At 40.7% G+C, this 21419-nt stretch overlaps 1 protein-coding gene across 2 annotated transcripts; it reads left to right on the top strand.

Moving 5' to 3' along the window:
- Positions 1-1500: 1500 nt before the first annotated feature.
- LOC139573588 (metaxin-1-like) lies at positions 1501-16382 on the top strand. Of its 2 annotated transcripts, none has more exons than XM_071397217.1 (8): positions 1501-1725; positions 10216-10285; positions 10735-10814; positions 11669-11761; positions 12351-12533; positions 14723-14799; positions 14917-15074; positions 15209-16382. In XM_071397217.1, exons 1-8 carry the CDS (start codon positions 1630-1632, stop codon positions 15445-15447), a joined length of 996 nt encoding a protein of 331 aa, XP_071253318.1. In that variant the 5' UTR covers positions 1501-1629; the 3' UTR covers positions 15448-16382. The 2 variants fall into 2 exon arrangements, with proteins under 2 accessions (XP_071253318.1, XP_071253317.1); XM_071397216.1 differs by having other exon boundaries at positions 1577-1725; positions 15206-16382.
- Positions 16383-21419: the final 5037 nt, after the last annotated feature.

Raw genomic sequence — 21419 nt, 5'->3', positions numbered from 1 at the left:
GTTACTGGCCCAACGCTCTAACCACTAGGCTACCTGCCGCCCCAATCTATACAGTATTCATATTCTGTATTATTAGTTTATGGTTCCCATACACACAGGCAATACAATCAATAATTGTATTGTAGGCTGTGCCAGTTTCCTTCACTTGACACATCATTATGTTGCAGTCACTGTCCACCAGAAGGTAGTAAAGAGGTGTAACTTAGTTTCTGTTTAAATGCTCCCTGAGTAAGCAGAGGCCATTCAACCCTCCAGGTGCCATAGCAGTCCATAAACCATAAACCTGGACATTTTAACTGCCATTGTAAAACATTGGAGTTTTAGAAACTGACCAGTATATAGACTGCTCTAAAATACTTTATCTAAGTCCCCCTTTTCTCTTCAAAAGATCAACCAGCTGCTTTCACATTAGACTTTCTTAAAGTAATGTCAGAGGGGTATGCAGTTGTGTTATCTATAAAATAAGTGTTGACACTGAGCATATATGTAGACTGTTTGATAATCAGTGTATAGGATCATGGGAGGAAAATTGAGGGGAATTGGGGAGAGGAGTTAACATTTCTCAATGTGTGCAGGGACTAGATGTGGAACCATTGTAAGAAAGGAAGGAATGGTGATATTTGGCTCCTGCCCCCTTCCCCCCGTCTTGATAGGAATGCGTGAACTCCTTTCCTCCTGCTCGGTTTGATGATGTCATGGCTTGTGCATGTCCCTTTGGCACGGGCTCTGCCAGCTGCTGAGCTGAGTTTGTTGCAAAACAGACACAGCATTATTTTCATGTTTAAGAGCTCCGTCGGGTGGGTTAAAACATTGCCTTTAGGTGGATCATCTTCCCTGTCTTCTCCTTCTATCAATGCTTACATTGTAGGTAGTAGACCTGTTGACATTAATCTTTAGTGAGTGAAAGAAAGTAAAACAGAAGCATTTGATATAGATTATACAGTAGTTTCATTCATTCATATTTTATATTCTGCCCTATGGATAGACAGGTTGAGTTCAAAGTTCTTGTTACAGTACCACTCTTAAGAACATATAGAGGTATGAATTATCCCTTGCGTGAGTTTCTTTCATTATCCACAGATATCAAAAGTACAAAAGCCTCTTTAACTGTTAAAGTTAAATATTCCAGCATTAATCTTCCTCAAACACATATTAAAAAGCCATGTATTGGTTTAGAAGAAAAAATACACTATCCTTATTCAGAACATCTGCTAAATCTATTCTGACATAGACACTGGAAACATTTTCCAGGTCAAAGTCCTGCTCCAAATATTTGGAAAAGACAGTCCGGAGAGTTGACCACAGTTTGTTGGACCAATTTGACCACTGTTTATAGAATAATTACAACATTCTGATAAATATTGCACCACAAAAACATAGGGGGAGCACATATGTTGAATTATATTTCTAATGACAAATGTTGTTCAAAGTTCCATTGTAATAGACAGAATATTGTTAATCATACATGATTTTGATATCAAAGGACTCTATCAATGGGCCGGGGTGGCTAGTTTCAAAAACGTCTAGACAGAACGTTCTTGAAGTACGAGTCAAGACAATAAATGTAAACGTTGTCAGTGGCAACGAGAGGTATCACTTCCGAGTGAAAGGTCGTTCAATTATTTCAAGATGGCTGTCCCCTCGCATATGGCAACCTCTGAGCTGTACTGCTGGGAAGGCGATTGGGGTTTACCATCTGTCGACACTGAGTGTTTAATTGTATTGGTAAGATATCTATTATGATGTAATTCCAGAAATATCAACATTGCAAGATAGCACAGCTTGGCTGCCTTCATATTCAGTTGCAAGCTAATGTCAATGTTCATGACGTTGGCTTGAACATCACATCCCTTACTGACATGGCTATCTATTAGTTGTCTAGCTATTTGTCATAAACATTTCACCGTAACAGTAAGTATATTTACATGATAGTTAACGTTATATGGGCTGCTACCATGTAATTACACTGCAAGGTGAACATTGTTACATTAGTAACTACGGCTGGCTATCTGGCTAAATTATACCAGTTATCAATTGTCGCTATCGACCCGTTATTGTAGCGGCGTCCTATGCAAGAAAAGGTTATTAGCTAACTTAGCTAGCTAACGGCAGCTAACTAGCAACAACAGCAGCATGCACTGGCAATTTGCAAATAAATCTCACAAGAATGTAGATAGTCGAATGTACCTCGCTAACTAAATCAATGAAAACAAGCAGGTGTATGTAAACAGCTGTAAGTACAGACTCTACCTGCCTGTGTGTGTGTCTCAGTGAAGGCTCCTCAGAGGAGGAAGGGGAGGACCATCCTACTCAGTGAATTTAAGAAAAATACAAATAGTGAAACATATATAAAGTTATCCTTTTTAGATTATAAAACTATACTAAATATATTCACGTCACCAAATGACTGATTAAAACAGTGTTTTGCAATGAAGTTCTACAGTAGCCTTAACGGCACCCTATAGGGTAGCACCATGGTGTAGCCAGAGGACAGCTATTTTCCGTCCTCCTTTGGGTACATTGACTTCAATTTAAACCTTGGAGTCTCATGGTTCTCACTCATAGACTTACACAGTAATTATAATGACTTCCGGAGGACGTTCTCCAACCTATCAGACCTCTTGCAGCATAAACTGACATGTCCATCCAATCGAAGGATCAGAGAATTAATCTAGTACCGTAAGCATACGCTACAGCTAGCTAGCACTGCAGTGTATAACATTTGTTGAGTAGTTGACTCAGAGAGAAAGACAATAGTTTAACAGTTTTTTAGAAGAAAAAAATATTCCAAAATTAAGGAGAAGTAGCATAGTGAGCGAGGGGGAGCTAGCTATGTTTTTTTTTAGTTAGTTTACCTTTCACTTACTTAGCTAGCTAATGCAGCTAATTTAGCCTACTCAACAACCTGACTCAAACAGAGAGGAATGCTATTTTTATGTTGGCTAGCTAGCTAAGGTGATCCTAGTCAAGGTAAGCTTTCGGTTGTATTAATTTATTGCCACTGGAGCCCGTCGGTGTAACTGCTAAACTGCTTGCTGTTCACTGGACTGTGTGATTGTACACATGGATTGTATTATGGGTTTACTAACGTGTTAGTTCTAGTAGCTATGTTGACTATGACGTTAACTGATATGGTGACAACGATGTAGGCTGTGTAGCGGTTAGCGATTATGGTATGACGGTTTGGCTTGTAGAGTTTATTTTTATTATTATTATTATTTTTTTTGCCTGGTCACAGACAGATGTTGTGTTGTGCACTGAAGTCCACAAGTGAAGTGAAGGGAAAAGGAGAGAGGAGGAGACCGCGTAGATGCGAAAAGGATTTATTAAACGAGCATTGTGATGATGCTGTATGGGGCTGCTATGAAAGTGAACTGTGTGTGCAGGTGATCAGGGGTGTATTCATTCCGCCGATTTCAGTTGCAAAATGTTTCTGAAACGGGGATGGACCTACAGGAATTTGTCAAATAGAAACTGTTTGGACTAATGATTAAACCCCAGATCAGCTAGATACAGGCAAGATTGTTCCAGGCGGTATTGAATGTGTCACTGTCTGTCACCTCGAGTACTCCAATTTGTCTCTCAGCCTGTGCACCTACATTATACACTTTCATTTGTAGTCTAGGTTGTAGCAACGATGGGTATAGGGCACATTTTTGTATCATGTAGTAGCCTAAACCTATCAATGTTACATTGAGCTGGGTGAATGGAATGGTAATGACAGTCATCCAATACGCTGTAATAGAAATGGCCATGCTCATAAAAAATATAAAAATGTCCTCCCTATTCCTAAACTGCACCGACCACCACTGGTGTGAGTGTTTTTGGTTTTACTATACTTGTGGGGACAAGGAAAATGGCTATTTTAGTCTTAGTGGTTAGGGTTACAATTAGGGTTTTGGGTTAAGGTTAGGGAAAATAGGATTTTGAATGGGAATCAATTGTTTAGAAAGGAAAGGATCTAGTCAGTTGTACATCTGAATGCATTCAACTGACCCCACAAGGAGAGTAGAACAAATGTGTGTGTGTTGCCATACAATATTCTGCAACACAGCTATAATAATAGGCCTAGATTCAGAAACAATGGCATTAAAGCAACTAGCTACATGTTGTGACACCCAAAGAATCCTAATAATTATTAGGATCTGGACTGGACAGTTTATGACCTGTCATCTTGTAGGCTATCCCTAACTACTGGTGCCAAATGTTTGAACATGTGATTGATTACCTGTCAATCATGAATTATGAACATTACAATCGCAATCCATAAATTCAACATAGGAATGCAGCATAGCCTAACACATGATTAACCACACAGATCATGCAGGTGTTCGGCTACCCTACCAACGTTATAGCCCTAAAGTTGACAAATGAGGAGGAAGTAATGAAGGAATGTGTGCAGTGTGCAATCTTGGAAGACATCTGGAGCGAAGATAAGGCTATTCTTAAGGCTATTGTCTGGTGCCTTTTGTCTTACATGTACCACTCTATACACAGCTTTTAGGGGATATGGCTTTATTAACTAGCTACAATGCAGCAGAGGCAACTGTAACTGGCTTTCGCTCCCCCCTCAGTTTCTTACAGGAAATTCCAGGTATGTCCATCATGGTACAGTTCTCATGGTACCCATGTATACAGTTGTGGCCAAAAGTTTTGAGAATGACACAACTATTAATTTCCACAAAGTTTGCTGCTTCAGTGTCTTTAGATATTTTTGTCAGATGTTACTATGGAATACTGAAGTATAATTACAAGCATTTCATAAGTGTCAAAGGTTTTTATTGACAATTACATGAAGTTGATGCAAAGAGTCAATATTTGCAGTGTTGACCCTTCTTTTTCAAGACCTCTGCAATCTGCCCTGGCATGCTGTCAATTAACTTCTAGGCCACATCCTGACTGATGGCAGCCCATTCTTGCATAATCAATGCTTGGAGTTTGTCAGAATTTGTGGGGTTTTGTTTGTCCACCCGCCTCTTGAGAATTGACCACAAGTTCTCAATGGGATTAAGGTCTGGGGAGTTTCTGGAAAAGGCATTGTTCGTCACCAAACTGTTCCTGGATGGTTGGGAGAAGTTGTTCTTGGAGGATGTGTTGGTACCATTCTTTATTCATGGCTGTGTTCTTAGGGAAAATTGTGAGTGAGCCCACTCCCTTGTCTGAGAAGCAACCCCACACATGAATGGTCTCAGGATGCTTTACTGTTGGCATGACACAGGACTGATGGTAGCGCTCACCTTGTCTTCTCCGGACAAGCTTTTTTCAGTTCATTTGCATGGCAAAGAGGGACTTTGCAATTAATTGCAATTCATCTGATCACTCTTCATAACATTCTGGAATATATGCAAATTGACATCATCCAAACTGAGGCAGCAGACTTTGTGAAAATTAATATTTGTGTCATTCTCAACTTTTGGCCACGACTGTACAAACCCCAAAGATTGTGTTGTATGTATCTGACTGGAAGCAGTGTTTTTGATTTAGCTGAACATTCCTTCAATGTAAAACCTAATAATGTTCCATTTGGTTTTCTCTTAATACAAGGCCACCCAAAACATCTAATGTATTACTGTAAACCACAATATTTCCATTGTGCATGTTCAGTTAAATGACTGATGTGTTCACAAGCCACATATGACAGCTTATATTACCTTGCAGGCTTGATTAAACCAGATTTGAGCATCATAAACTACATTTTCCTCCCTGGCAAATTTTCAGACATTAAACCATTTTTTAAAAATGTGTGTATTTTGGACCCACATCTTACTGGACGGAACAAGATGTCAAATGTGGGTCTGGAAAGTGACTTTCCTCCCCTGATATTTTTTTGGTGGTTGGAAAATGCACATCTTGCTTGCTTTTAGTTTGTGTCTCAGTGTGGTCTCTGAAACCACAAAGTGGCTACTGAACTGGAGCCATGTTAGTGACACATCATACTCTTGGACAAACTCTTGTCTGGAAATTAGCAATTTCATTCAGAGTTTTCCAGGATGCCCCCTGGGTTTTCACTGCAACTGGGTAGATTTGTGTCTGATGATGTGTCACATTCACAGAGCTCATTCTTTCCATTAGTGAACTGGCAAAATGTCACTGCATTTAGGCTAGAGGTCTGTACATTCCACCTATTAGGAAATTGCAAAAGTGAATAAGAGAATCTGGAAGGTTTCTTTAAAAATGTTTATTTTTTTGTTATTTAAAAATGACAGCATTAGCATATCTACTTGATGGTTACTGCTGGATTAGCTTATGTTTATAGCGTACGTTATTGCCAATGGCTAGTCTAATTATCATAGTAAGCATAGTTAATTAGAACATCATGTAAGAGATTGATGTTTAGTTAGTAACAGACTAATCCTGAGACTCAGATTTTTCACTTTAAAATATAGGTCAAACAAAAACAATGATTGCAAAGTTAAACAAACCATACAACTCTATGCATAGGGTCTACTTTTAACGATACAAAAACACATTCACTTGAAGAACAGTGCAGATGCAAAGTTTGGCATACATTTTAAAGTGAAAAATCTGAATCTCAGCATCACTCTTTTAGTGTGAAATTGCCCTTAGCCTAACCCTAGTCTAGTGATACCCATCCACTGGTAGCCCTCTTATTTGTTAAACAAATTCAGTAGTAGCCTACGTTTTTCTACTACAGGCAAGTGGCATTCATACATATCCAGAAAAGCAGTGTCTCTCTTTACATTCCTCAGATGAGAAGTGTGTTGCTCTGTTTTATTAAGCAATAATGGAAAAAAAATGATTGGCAGTGCAATGTAGGCTAGCACTCAATTACGTGCACCTGTTTGTAGTCTCTCATGCAGAGGAGAGTACGGTGGGGTCTGAATACTTATGTAAATAAGGTATTTCTGTTTTTTTATTTTTAATACATTTGCAAACATTTCTAAAGACCTGTATTCACTTTGTCATTATTGGGCGTTGTGTGTAGATTTATTTAATCCACTTTAGAATAAGGCTGTAATGTAACAAAATGTGGAAAAAGTGAAGGGGTCTGAATACTTTCCCAAATGCACTGTATAGTATATACACTGAGTGTACAAAACATTAAAAATACCTTCCTAATATTGAGTTTCAGCCCTTTTGCCCTCAGAACAGTCTCAATTTGTCAGGGCATGGACTACAAGGTGTCGAAAGTGTTCCACAGGGATGCTGGCACATGTTGACTCCAATGCTTCCTACAGTTGTCAAGTTGGCTGGATGTCCTTTGGGTTGGGGACCACTCTTGATACATTGGAAACGGTTATGTGAAAAACCCAGCAGCGTTGCAGTTCATGACACTCTCAAACCGGTGAGCCTGGCACCTACTACCATACCCCATTCAAAGGCACTTAAATCTTTTGTCTTGCCCATTCACCCTCTGAATGGCACACATACACAATTCATGTCTCAAGGCTTAAAAATCATTATTTCACTAATCTCCTCCACTTCACTGATTTTAAATCGGATTTAACAGGTGACATCAATAAGGGATCGTAGCTTTCACCTGGTTTCACCTGGTCAGTCTGTCATGGAAAGAGCAGGTGTTCCTTATGTTTTGTGTGTGTGTGTGTGTTATGGTATGCAATATGCACAATAATTCATTCTAGATAGGCCTTCACCTAGGCTACATATCTGTATAGGCCTACCAATATATTAGTTATGTGTTTTAGACCTGTAGGGTAGGTATGAATTTTATTTTCAGTCTAGCTAGTCTTCGGGTTTACAACCAAAGATAAAAAGTTGAGGAATTTCCTAATAAAGTCGTAGCCATGATGTCAGCCTTTGATGTGTTTAATGACATTTTGGTTGGGTTACTTTGGCCAACTGCAGAGAGAACCTCAGCTTTTCTCCATTCCTCTCTTAACTTTCACTGGCTATTCCATTATTGAAGATCTAGTTCTGCCTTCTTGAATGAGTATTTCTTTCAATCTGAAGTGATATCTGTTCTTCACAGTGGAGCACCAGGCCCAATGTTGATACTATTGCTGTACATTGTACAATCTAAATAAGCCACGGTCGTGTACTGTGCTTGACTTAATACAAATGTCTGCTTGTGATTGTGATATGATCAGTTTGTCATTATTGTGGGCAGACCCTAAATTACATGATTATATTTCTTCTCTGAGGTGAAAGGTATTGAATGACTGTATATAAATTATTTTATGTGTTATCGGTTTTGATGATTATAGGATACATTAAAACATTTAAGGCCATTCTTAATGCCCTGGGGCCAGCTGACAGTGGGGTTTGTAAAGTACTTGCGGACACTGTTGAAGGAATTACCTCTTCTTTTCCATGAGATTACGTCCCGTCACACCTGTCTGCAAGCACAGTCAGGTCGACCTGTTCACCTCTGCCAAACCACATTTATAGGAATGTCATTTTATGTATGGCTATCTATCAGCCAGATACAATCATAAATGTTGCTGTGCGCATTTGCCTTGTCAATCTATAGTGCAATGTGTCTTTAGGCTACTTTGTATCAAGTCTGCTGCAATACAACAATTGCTTTGAGATCCATTGAAAGGCATATTAATGCAGTCGATTACTGTTTGCTTATTTCATTCTGGAATATGATTTCCCTTGTGAGTGCAGGACACAGTAAGCGGAAATGAAGGACCATTCCATGAATGGTGACCTGGGCCCAGATTGACACAACCTTAAGAAGAAATTTCTTCTTAACTGCCATTTTTTCCATCACTATAGATTTATGAAGAAAGTCAAGCAAAGTTGCTATTCCTCAAAAATGTTATTGGAAATGTTCTTTCTCTATTTATTATGTTTCTTCCTTAAGCAAAAGTTAAGAAGAAATGTGATTCTTGAAAATAAAGTTATTGGATTTGTTCTTAATTCCAAGATGGCTAAACCCTTGTTCTAAACTCTGGGCAGTCTGAGAATAAGCTCATGAAAGCGATTGAACATGTTTAATTCACTCACAAACTTCATCTGAAAGTTTCTGTATGGATTATTTTAAACCAACGGACATGTTTTAGTAACAGCAATCTCACTACGAATTATGCTAACATGATTGCCATTGCTAGCTAGATAGCTAGCTAAATTGGTTGCCTAGCAACACACATTTTAAGAAGATATTTGAGAAGTTTGTAAGAAAATCATAAAATCTTAAGATATTGTTGAGGAATTGCACTTACGAACTATCTTATGAACTTATATTTTTTTCATAAAAAGCTTCTTAAGTTTTTGTGTAAGAAGTGTTTTGTGAATCTGGGCCCTGATCTTAGTTTGAGAATGTAGGCTATGTTTAGACTTCTATTAGGCCTATTGAAGTTTCTCCTTCGCAGGCCTTTTTACTCTGGTCTTGTACTGCTTTCCTTCTACTTTTTCAATCTCCTTATAGGCTACTTATCTCTTCAGGAACAGTTTGTTCCATCACAACTGGCTCAGCTACCTGCCACTCCCTTGCCTTGCCTACGCACACTGCATGCTCCAGGACTCTTTCAGGCAGGGCAGGCTCCACATCCTTTCTTCCATAATCTCCATCCGAACAGTCTAATGCAAGAAATTCCCCTCCCATTGATAAAAATCAGTATTGTGTAATCTACATTGTTACATCTACAGGTGTTTATGTCCGTCCACAGTGATTAGGGACAGGTTTTTACAAATAATTAATTAGCAATTTTGCATCTGCGCAAAGTATATATTTTTGTCCATCCTTTTCAGAAGGCTCAATGTCTCATTCCTAGTGTCAACCTTTAATTTCATCCTTTTTGTTTCGGGTGTTTTATTTTTGGGGCTCCCGAGTGGCGCAGCGGTCTAAGGCACTGCATCTCAATGCTAGAGGCGTCACTACAGACCCTGGTTCGATTCCAGGCTGTATCACAACCGGACGTAATTGGCAGTCCCATAGGGCGGCGCACAATTGTCCCAGCGTCGCCCGGGTTAGGGTTTGGCCCGGGTAGGCCAGACTTTGCTGTGGTGCTAAAGGTTATGGAGTATAGCCTGGTGTTTGTGGTGTCTAGAGTTAGGCAGCCTATCACACAATCATGTTGTTTATATGCTTGCTGTTTGTTTTTACATGCTGTGCATTGGGTCCTAAGGGTCTGCCTTAATTGAGGTGTTCATGCCTCCCTCCCCCTCCCTTTATGTCAGTGGAATTATTTTGGGCCTAGCTTGGATGCTTCCCGGATGCTTTTTTTTATACAAGGCTGTGGAAACGAAGGTATGTCTGGCTCAACATGTTTAATCATCTCCCTTCAGGCTTATGCAAAGTTTGCAGGCGCACCCCTCAAACTTCACAAGATCGGCAACCCCTGGAGAAGTCCCACCGGTAAGATGTCTTTAGTTTTTAGGTCCTTTTTATATTGTTTTGTCTCAACTCGAGAAACATGGCTGCATTAATTTACTTCAGAACTAGGCATATTCTCCTATAATGAAAGGGAACACATTGAGACTAAGAAATGGAATGGAAGGAAATGTGCTCTCTATAAAATGGGCTGAAAATATCTCCTTTTCACTTTGTTCTTGTTATTTTTTTATCTTACTATAATATTTCTCCATCTGTATGTTTTTCTTGATTCTTACTTTCCAGACTTAATGTCTTCCCTCTCTTCACCAATGGCTCTCCTCTGCCTTTTCTCTCTTCTTCATCTCTAGATTTTCTCTCTATCCCACTCCTGTTTTCTCTCCATCGGTCTGTAATGGTCACATTAACAGTGGCTGTTAATGAGTGGTGTTGTGAGGTACCCGTCTTTATGATGCATTTTTCTCCTTTGCTAGGCTCCCTGCCTGCCCTGAAGACCAGCGAGAATGGGAGCCTCTCTCGGCCCAGTGACATCATCATCCACCTCAGGAAACAGGTGACAGAGAGTCCGCCTGCTCATGTACAGCACAGTCCTCTGCTTTGTCTGAAAGAGCTGCTCCATGCTCTGTTTCACACTTGCTTAAAGTGAATTATGATCCAATTTCCCATTGAAAAAAGCAATGTCTCCTATGATCTTTCCTCCCATCCCCCAAGTTCAATTAAATGCACACTTCAGCTAATGCCCAGATGGAACCCATTAGCCAAGATACTTACTGCCCCCTGACTGGTAGGTGGGTTGTGAGCTACTGCAGTAGAGATGTTAGAAACCACAATGCAAAGCAGATTGATAAGTGCTGTTGTGGTGTCAATGTGAGCGAACAGGGAGGAAACCCTGGTGAGATCATCCCAAAGGATTAGACAGTAAAGGGGTAAGGATGGTGGGGTTTCCAGACAAACCTCCCAAAGTCAGTCAAAAACTGCTCATTTTACCCTCCAGAGCAAGGGAGGGAGAGGGAGGTAGAGAGAGAATCTCTCTAAGATTTCCAGTCATGTTGAGTTCTTCTTGACCCCAGCGTGCACCATTTCAGACTGACTGCCCTGCAGTCATGAGGTTAGATGGTAAACACTTGACCCAGAACACCTAGACTGCCAGGAGTCCCATAAAGGCCTCCACATAGAGGTAGCTTTTCAGTTTTTTGAATGGGTTTCCGGAGAACATTGACAGTGCTAATGGTGTAATCGCGCCAAGGCGGCTCATGGTATTGTTCCAGAAGGGCTTTAAAAACGATTTAGAATACCTGACAACAGCAAGACTGGTTTAAGATGTTGTGGTCCGTGAATCCTGTCGGTGATGTTCGTGAAAGTTGATGAAATGCCTGAAGTGTGTTGTGATATGAACCTATCTTTCAGAAATACAATGCCGACTTTGACCTGTCTGCCAAAGAGGGAGCAGACACTCTGGCCTTCATCTCACTCCTGGAGGAAAAACTGATGCCAGCTCTGGTGAGGATCACAGTTACTCAGAGAGAACAAGACAGACAGGGAGGGGGCTGAAGGGAGTGATAGAGAACGTGTGTGTGGATAGAATGAGTGACGAGGTTGTAGAAGACATTTCTGCAAGAATGAGATGACGTGGAAGATGTCACTAGTTGTGCACTAGTGACTGGGTTGTGCCACATCACTCCGATTATGGCAAAAAGTTATTATAATTTTGTCATATAACCGCATACTGCGTTTTTGTCCTACTTAATCTCGCTTCTCTCTGTCTCGCTAGAAAGATTGTAGGTAATTATACCTGGTGCTTCATTGTGTCCTATAAAGAAATACCTCAAACATTGTTTCCTGTGCCAGCAGAACCGTGTCAACATGGAACAACCTGTGGCTTCCTGCAGCACTTTGAAGTGGGATAAACAGCCACTGTGCTCTCAATGCCAAAATGTGTAGCTCAACTTCTGTATTTTGTGTCTGTTTGAAAAATCTGAATATCCTAAGGATTCTAATTCATAGTGACTACTATGTCATTACCTCTAGCTTGTAGAAGCCCTTTTGCATCTCTTTCACACTTTTGTGCTTCTCTCTCTTTCTGGTCTAGGTCTATACTCGGTGGATTGACCCTAAGAACTATGTGGAGGTGACTCGGCGTTGGCACGCGGAACACGCCCCATTCCCTCTGAACTTCTTCCTGCCCGGCAGCATCCAGCGCCAGCAGCTGCAGAGGCTGAGGCTGGTCAGGGGAGACGAAGAGTTGACAGCAGGGGAGGAGGTGGAGAAGGAGGTGAGTTGAGGGGGAGATGGAGGAGGTAGGTAGGTACACCCAAAGGCAATTGTTGTTTTAATAGTCTTTCTAATCTTTCCAAAGAACATTTTATTATGGGGCCCTTTGCAATCAGTCTAGTATGGGGGACATACTGTATTGGTACCATATCATTTATATTGTTTATACAGAATTCTTAATGTAAAAAATAATACTGTGATTTTTTTTTTTTATGGTATGAAGGAAAAACCTTAGATACATATATTGTTGAGAAAGCATCACTCTGCAAAAATGTCACCTGATACCAAAATATGCGGTTGGCACTCATGCAGTCATGCATTGAGGAAGAAATTCATGCTGTAACACCTGTGAACAGTAAAAAGCAATAAACCATGTTTTAAATGAAAAAAAGAGGTTCAAGACTATTTCCTGAGTGCCAACCACATGTGTTGGTTTTGAGTTCTTGTCCAGTTCGGTCTTGTACAACACACATTTTAAATATACCACTTCTGTTAGCAAGTTAGACTACTACTTTTCATTAAAAACACCTAAAAATGTCCATAAAATTCCAAGTGTGTGAATTGGGATAGGTTATCAACAAAACAAAAAAGAATGTGTGAATAGGGCCATTGGAGGTGTTACACTGTGATTAAACCATGTGCTGAGAGAGGTGTGAACATTGGACTTGCCTCCATAGCTGAGCTGAAGCATGCTTCAGACATCATTGCTCCCTGTGATGACGTAATGGTTTATAGGCTTGTCATGGGAACTCGACTTGTTTCCCAAAGCGCTGGTCCAGGGCAAAGCTTATCTACATACACGGCTCAGGTCCAGGGTACCTTTTTTCAGTCTTGTAATGGTTAAAGATCTGAATATGGATGCGGAAAGCTGACCCTAGACCAGTGTTTTGGTATAACCTCTTGCAGAAGTTAATTTAAGCAATAAGGCACAGGGGGGTGTGGTATATGGCCAATATACCACGGCTATGGGCTGTTCTTATCAGTGGCGGTTCTAGCTTGTATGGCTCCCTGGGTGAACCCCCCCTTCAGCACCATTCTGCACTAACTGTAATTTTTATTCAGACATTTGGAACAACAAATAAATAATTATAACATTTAACGACGATATAAATATATATACAAAAATAAGACTCTTAAATATCAAAAAGAAGTAACAAAGACATAGAAACAAATTATAGTATATAAATACAAATAAAAAAGAGAATTCAATTATTACACTATTACCTTATTCCTAACAAAAAACACACAAACAAAATTAGAATCAGGGCGCCCACTCAAAGGTTAATTGACCCACAGTCCCACACGGTGACATGATATCATTGACGTGATGTGCAAATGAGCGATAGAAAACCGATCGCGCAAATGTCACCATTCTGATTTTTTTTTTTTTTTTTGTGCGGGCGCCTCATGCCCCCGGCAAGATGCCGCTTAGGGCGGCTGCCCATTTCGCCTATGCCTAAATCCGCCACTGGTTCTTACGCACGACGCTATGCGGAGTGCCTGGACACAGCCCTTAGCCGTGGTATATTGGCCATATAGCACAAACCCAAGGGGCCTTATTGCTATTATAAACTGGTTACCAACGTAATTAGAGCAGTAAAAATAAATGTTTTGTCATACCCGTGGTATACGGTCTCAAATACCACAGCTGTCAGCCAATCAGGTGTTTTTACTGCTACTCTCTGTTTATCATATATGCTTAGTCACTTTAACTATACACTTATGTACATACTACCTCAATTGGGCCGACCAACCAGTGCTCCTGCACATTGGCTAACCGGGCTATCTGCATTGTGTCCCGCCACCCACCACCCGCCAACCCCTTTTTTACGCTACTGTTACTCTCTGTTCATCATCATCATATATGCATAGTCACTTTAACCATATCTACATGTACATACTACCTCAATCAGCCTGACTAACCGGTGTCTGTATGTAGCCTCGCTACTTCTATAGCCTCGCTACTGTATATAGCCTGTCTTTTTACTGTTGTTTTTATTTCTTTACCTACCTATTGTTCACCTAATACCTTTTTTGCACTATTGTTTGTATTTGGCGCACGTGACAAACTTTGATTTGATCAGAATTCAGGACTCGAACCACCCAGTTTATAATAAGGAATATATCATGATTCAAAATTATGTGAGAATTTGGCCTGAGGTCGGTTTGTCAACACCTTTCTCTCTCCAGCTGTACCGCGATGCTATGGAGTGTATGAACCTTATCTCGCAGAGGCTGGGCTCAAACAAGTTCTTCTTCGGAGACTCGTAAGTCCACACAGAGAGGTTCTACCTCGACATTAAACTGGGAATTCAGCACCTCAACTCAATTCACTTGCATGGCATCCATATGTATCTCTAACTACATGACGCTGTTCCCTCCAGACCTTCATCTCTGGATGCTTTTGTCTTTGGCTACTTGGTGCCCATCCTGAAGATGAAACTGCCCAATGCAAGACTCCAGCAGCACCTCAAGTCACTGGACAACCTGAGCCACTTCTGCTCCAACATCCTGGCGCTCTACTTCCCCAGCGAGGGACGAGGTGTGGGACCACATAACATACTGTACATGCAGTATGACATTGTCTTCAATGATATCTATTATGTAACTTGCTATTGTTGTTAACTTCTGAATTCCATGTCTCACACTTTTCCTTGTTTATCTTTTGTGCAGAAGGTATCAGTCGCAAGGTGTCCTCCCAGCCTGAAGGGGGTGACGCTGACAACGAGCCTGGTAAGAGGCGCAAGCAGCTGCTGTCGGTCCTGGTTGCCCTGGGCGCCATGTTGAGCTACGCCCTCCTCACAGGCATTGTGGCTATTCAACACGTCCAGCAGGAGGCACTAGACCATCGTTCCCCAGGTCTCAGGTCACTCTCCTCCCACGGGGAAGAGGAGGATGGGGAGGAGGAGGGCTGAGGATGGGGAGGAGGAGACGGCCGCAAATCAAAACTGATCTCCTGTCTCTATTCCTAATTCTTCGTTGACGCTCCCTCAGCAGTCTGGAATGACTGGAAAGGTGTTAACCAATATGGCAGAAACTCCAGTTAGCCTTCTAGACTAGGTGGAATGTTTACTCTACTGCTGATGCCTCAACAATCCCTTCAGATCCTGGAGGAGGAGTCAATAGGAAGAAGGGGCAAGGGGTTGGTGTTTGATTGGGCCAGAGCCGTAGAGTACGATGAAGAGGAGGAGCAGCACTGTGGGAATATACATTAAGATGCTTCAACATGCACCAAGAGTGCTTCGATGTCTTACTTGGAGAATGTTTGGATGTTTTCTCTGCTTTATTTTGACTCTGCCATTGCACGATAATCATAGATCCAAATCATGACGTTGCTTTGCTTTTCTCAATTTCTTGGTGCTTTATCTAATCCAACTGATTATACTTTTGTGTGTAAATTATATTATTGAGGGAACAAATCCCAGGTAGCATTTGTGAAAATTGAATTGTTACTGAATTCTTAGTAGCATTAGCACATTCTTTCTGAACACTTGCCAAAATAATCACAATCTCCACCACAGTAAACAGTGTGTGAGGTCACTAGATGTTTAATAATTTCAACAGAGGAAATAAAGGGGTGACTTCTTGATTTATATCCTTTTCATATTATTGCTTGTCAGGCTGAGAACTGTTTTATAATTTTTCACCTACCATGGATTTGAGGGCCAAGCCTGAAGTTTGGGGCATTTAAATGTTTCCGGGCCGATTCAAAATCTTGTGGAAATTGCCCTCCCCAGTGCAATTTGTGTGCTATCGTGAAGACTGTGCTGGCCCTATTCCTGCAGCAAGTCAAAATATCATTCAATAAAAGAAACAGGGAAGTTCAATAAATCACTTTAATGTTCCAATACATCTGTTCGCTGTGTAAAGGCTTCCCCTGCTTTAGGATGATAGGCTACTGTTGATCTCCAGCCATACAGGGTTACATTATTGTCTAATTCAGAGTTGCAAGAAACTCATTGACTTTCTATTTTTCAATTTCTTAAAGGTAGCCTGTTGGAGATAAGTAATTTATGGTATGTAAATTTGTAATGCAAGAGTTAAACCTTATTCAATCTTGTTTTGAGGGCAGAACTAATGTTACACACAGGTTGCCATACACCTTAACCCTAAACTTAACCAATCACATTTCTTTCCTAAACTTAATCTAAACCCTGAACCTGCCTAACCTTAACCAATTGGGATTACTTGCCTAATCTTAACCAGACACATTCAAAGCTACCCTCAGAACCCGATACAATAAATATATGCCAAAATGAGGATGTGGGGTTTAAAGATGAGGATGGTCCCATATTGAGGGGAACACCTGTAGCATGAATATATAGCACACATTTTTTATAGTGTGAATAGGAGTTGAAAAACGAAATGGTAAATATATTCATGTGGGTTTTATTTTCATGGTTGAATAAATGGGTCACAAACATACATTCTTTAATATTGTGTGGAGGAGATATGTTATTTTGTGTAGTAACTATTGTGATAGGCCTATCAAAAGTTTGGGGTATCTGGATGGGTGCTTTGAAAGATGAAAGAGCATGCTGCACCTGATCTAACACATTTCAGCCTGGTCTCATAGACTACACTGAACCAAAATATAAATGCAACATGCAAGATTTTACTCACTTACAGTTCACATAAGGAAATCAGTTTGTTTAAATAAATTCAGTAGGTCCTAATCAATGGATTTCACATGACTGGGAATACAGATATGCATCTGTTGGTCACAGATACCTTAAAAAAAAGGTAGGGGCGTGGATCAGAAAAACAGTCAGTATCTGGTGTGACCACCATTTGCCTCAACACAGCTTCTTCACATAGTTAATCAGGCTGTTGATTGTGGCCTTTGGAATGTTGTCCCACTCCTCTTCAATGGCTGCGCGAAGTTACTGGAAATTGGCGGGAACTGGAAGACGCTGTCGTACACGTCAATCCAGAGCATCCCAAACATGCTCAATGGGTGACATGTCTGGTGAGTATGCAGGCCACGGAAAAACTGGGACATTCTCAGCTTCCAGGAATGGTGTACAAATCCTTGCGACATTTATTGCCATCGATAAAAAACAAGTGTGTTTGTTGTCCGTAGTTTATGCCTGCCCATGACATAACCCCACTGCCACCATGGGGCACTCTGTTCACAATGTTGACATCAGCAAACCGCTCGCCCACACGACGCCATACACGCTGTCTGCTATCTGCCCGCTACAGTTGAAGCTGGGATTTATCCTTGAAGAGTACACTTCTCCAGCATGCAAGTGGCCATCGAAGGTGAGCATTTCTCAAATGAAGGCAGTTATCATGCCAAACTGCAGTCAGGTCACCCTGGTGAAGACAACAAGCACGCAGATGAGCTTCCCTGAGAAGTTTTCTGACAGTTTGTGCAAAAATTCTTTGGGTTGTGCAAATCCACAGTTTAACCAACTGTCCGGGTGGCTGGTCTCAGACGATCCCTCATGTGAAGAAGCCGGATATGGAGGTCCTGGTCTGGCATGGTTACACGTGGTCTGATTGTGAGGCCGGTTGGACGTACTGCCAAGTTCTCTACAATGACGTTGGAGGGGGCTTATGGTAGAGAAATGAACATTAAATTCTCTGGCAAAAATGTTGGTGGACATTCCTGCAGTCAGCATGCCAATTGCACACTCCCTCAAAACTTGAGACATTTGTGGCATTGTGATGTGACAAAACTGCACATTTTAGAGTGGCCTTTTATTGCCCCCAGCACAAGGTGCACCTGTGTCATGGTCATGCTGTTAAATCAGCCTCTTGATATGCCACTCCTGTCAGGCGGATGGATTATCTTGACACAGGAAAAATGCTCACTAACAGGGATGTAAATACATTTGTGCAAAAAATACGCTTTTTATGTGTGTGGAACATTTCTGGGATCTGGGGTGGATGGCTGGGTGTATAATGCGAATGTTTAGCAACCCAAAGGTTGTGTGTTCGAAACTCATCATGGACAATTTTAGCATTTTAGCAACAACTACTTACTACTTTTTTGCTACTTTGTAACTACTTAGCATGTTAGCTAACCCTTCCCCTAACCTTAACCCTTTTAGTTAACCCTAACCTTAACTCTTTAACCTTAATCCTTACCTTAACCATAACCCCTATCCTAGCTAAAGTTAGCCAGCTAACTAGCATTAGCCACCTAGCTAATGTTAGCCACAACAAATTAGAATTCGTAACATAATGTACACTTTGCAAATTCGTAGCATATTCTACGTTTTCTAAATCGTAACATATCATACAAAATAGATGACGGACATCCACAAATACCATACGAAACGTAACATATCATACTAAATGAGTATCTCAGATTTACATACAGAATAATACGAAATGCTCTGAAACCAGGTTGCATATTTGAATATTACTATAGTTTAGTCAGATTAAAGGTTGGGAGAAGATTGTTTAAGCAATAAGCCCTGAGGTGGTGTGGTTTATTGGCCATATACCACAACCCCCTGATGTCTCTTATTGGTATTATAAACTGGTTACCAAGGTAATTAGAGCAGTAAAAATACATGTTTTGTCATACCCGTGGTATACGGTCTGATACACCATGGCTGTCAGCCAATCAGCATTCAGGGCTCAAACCACACTGTTTTTAATAAGAAATAGACATGCTACATGACCAATAAGGATGAATAAACATTTCCATATGTTTTATTTTAGGAAATACAGTGACTGTGCACCTGGCCTCGTAGTTCCTGGCATCCCCCCTCTTTGTTGCCCCAATAACAAGCTTCACTTGAACCTGGTCTCCGCATACCAACATCTGCGCATGACGCCATCGGCAAGGAATTCCGCATTACCTCCTGTTGACGCAGGGTTTTTGTTTAGTTTAGCGTGTGCGTGAGTGCGTGGCGTAGCATGCGCGTCTCTTTTCCGCATTGGAATATTTGAGATCCACCCTTCTGCCCACTTATGGGCTTTGGAGCAATCAGCGAGCTGCACCGCGATTAAAAGAAACTCCCTCTGCTTTCAATGAAATCTCTAGGGGCTGAGTTTAATGACCTTGAAAAATGATCTGGGAAAGAATTCCTGTTTTAAGTGGGGGAAAAAACGCTTGTACATGATCACCCTCATTTTCCACGAATCAGACATGAACGCAACACTGCATGTGCGCAATCTGCAGCAATGAACAGAGGTCAGAAATTCGGCTGGATTGAGTTTGTTAAATAGTGCTAAAACGGGGAATCATAACACATTCAACTCGACCAGGATAAGACAGTACATTCACTCATATTTTCCTCTCAGGAAAACCCATATGAAAAACCAGACACTGGAATCCAAAACCATACATAGTACAGGCCTGTTGGAAAGGTGGCAATCCAGAAATGTGGCAACAATGACTGGGTCTATATTTTGCCTATCCAGTTGTCATCAAGGTCGAATAAAGAACATGTATGAGAAATATATGTTCTCCATCACATGCTGTTAAATCCAAGTTGCCCCGGCAACTCATAAGTAATCAAACAAAAACATTTCACAAGCTGAGGGATAGGAAAAGAACGGGGAGGGCTGGAGACTTGAGGAGAGAAGTTTTATGCATGTAGAAGTTATACTCATGTAGCCTTTTCATGCGAAAACGAAATGGCCATTTTACAAAGATTCTAAATATTTGTTGAATGTAGTCATTTCTGTAGCCTTCTTCTGTTAACACTGATATTAAAAATAGATATGTGTGCTTTGTACACATGCAGTAATACACTTGGTAATTACATGCTCTCCAGTGCACATTTATACTGAAAAATATATAAACACAACAATTTCAAAGATTTTACAGAGTTACAGTTCATATAAGGAAATCAGTCAATTTAAATAGATTAGGCCCTAATCTATGGATTTCACATGACTGGGAATACAGATATGCATCTGTTGGTACACAGATACCTTTAAAAAATGTAGGAGTGTGGATCAGAAAACCAGTCAGTATCTGGTATGACCACCATTTGTCGCACTGCCTCATGCATTGATCAGGCTGTTGATTGTGGCCTGTGGAATGTTGTCCCATTTACTGTATATTGCCGGGAACTTGAACACGCTGTCGTACAGGTCGATCCAGAGCATCCCAAACATGCTCAGTGGGTGACATGTCTGGTGAGTATGCAGGCCAGGGAAGAACTGGGAAACTTCTTGTATGACCTCTTAAACACTATATTAGGCCCAGCCTTTGGAGCTGTAGTTTTCCTAGATATGGCTACTGTATTGTGATCACTACATCCGATGGATCTGGATACTGCTTTCAAGCACATTTCTGCAACATTAGTGAAGATGTGATCAATACATGTTGATGATTTAATTCCTGTGCTGTTTGTAACTACCCTGGTAGGTTGACTGATAACTTGAACCAGGTTGCAGGCACTGGTTACAGTTTGAATATTTTCTTGTGTGGGCAGCTTGATAAAAGCCAGTTAATATTTAAATCACCAGAAAATATATCTCTCTGTTGATTTCACATACCTTAACAAGCATTTCACACATGTCATCCAGATACTGACTGTTAGCACTTGGTGGTCTATAGCAGCTTCCCACAAGAATGTGCTTTAGGTTAGGCAGATGAACCTGTAACCATATTCCTTCAAAGTATTTAACATGAGATCTATATAAACAGCAACACCTCCACCATTGGCATTTCTGTCTTTTCTGTCAATGATATAACCTTGTATTGCTACCACTGTATCATCAAAGGTATTATCTATTATAAGTGAGTTTCAGAGATAGTCAGAGTGTGAATGTCATCTGTTACTAGCAAAGTATTGATTTCGTTAACATTGTTTCTTAAGCTACATATGTTAGCATGTGCTATTTGGAGCTCTTTTCTTGGATGCTTACTATTTGTCATTGCTTTACTGGGAAGTTTAGCAGAAGTAGATATGCT

The sequence above is a fragment of the Salvelinus alpinus genome, chromosome 4, assembly GCF_045679555.1.
Source record: "Salvelinus alpinus chromosome 4, SLU_Salpinus.1, whole genome shotgun sequence".
Taxonomy (NCBI): Eukaryota; Metazoa; Chordata; class Actinopteri; order Salmoniformes; family Salmonidae; genus Salvelinus; species Salvelinus alpinus.
This window is presented reverse-complemented; position numbering and strand designations above follow the sequence as displayed.

Coding starts and splice junctions, on each gene's coding strand:
- LOC139573588 (XM_071397216.1), top strand. CDS start 1,630: ATGGCTGTCCCCTCGCATATGGCAACCTCTGAGCTGTACTGCTGGGAA. Junction 10,815..11,668: donor TCATCCACCTCAGGAAACAG/GTGACAGAGAGT, acceptor CCTATCTTTCAG/AAATACAATGCCGACTTTGA. Junction 14,800..14,916: donor AAGTTCTTCTTCGGAGACTC/GTAAGTCCACAC, acceptor TGTTCCCTCCAG/ACCTTCATCTCTGGATGCTT.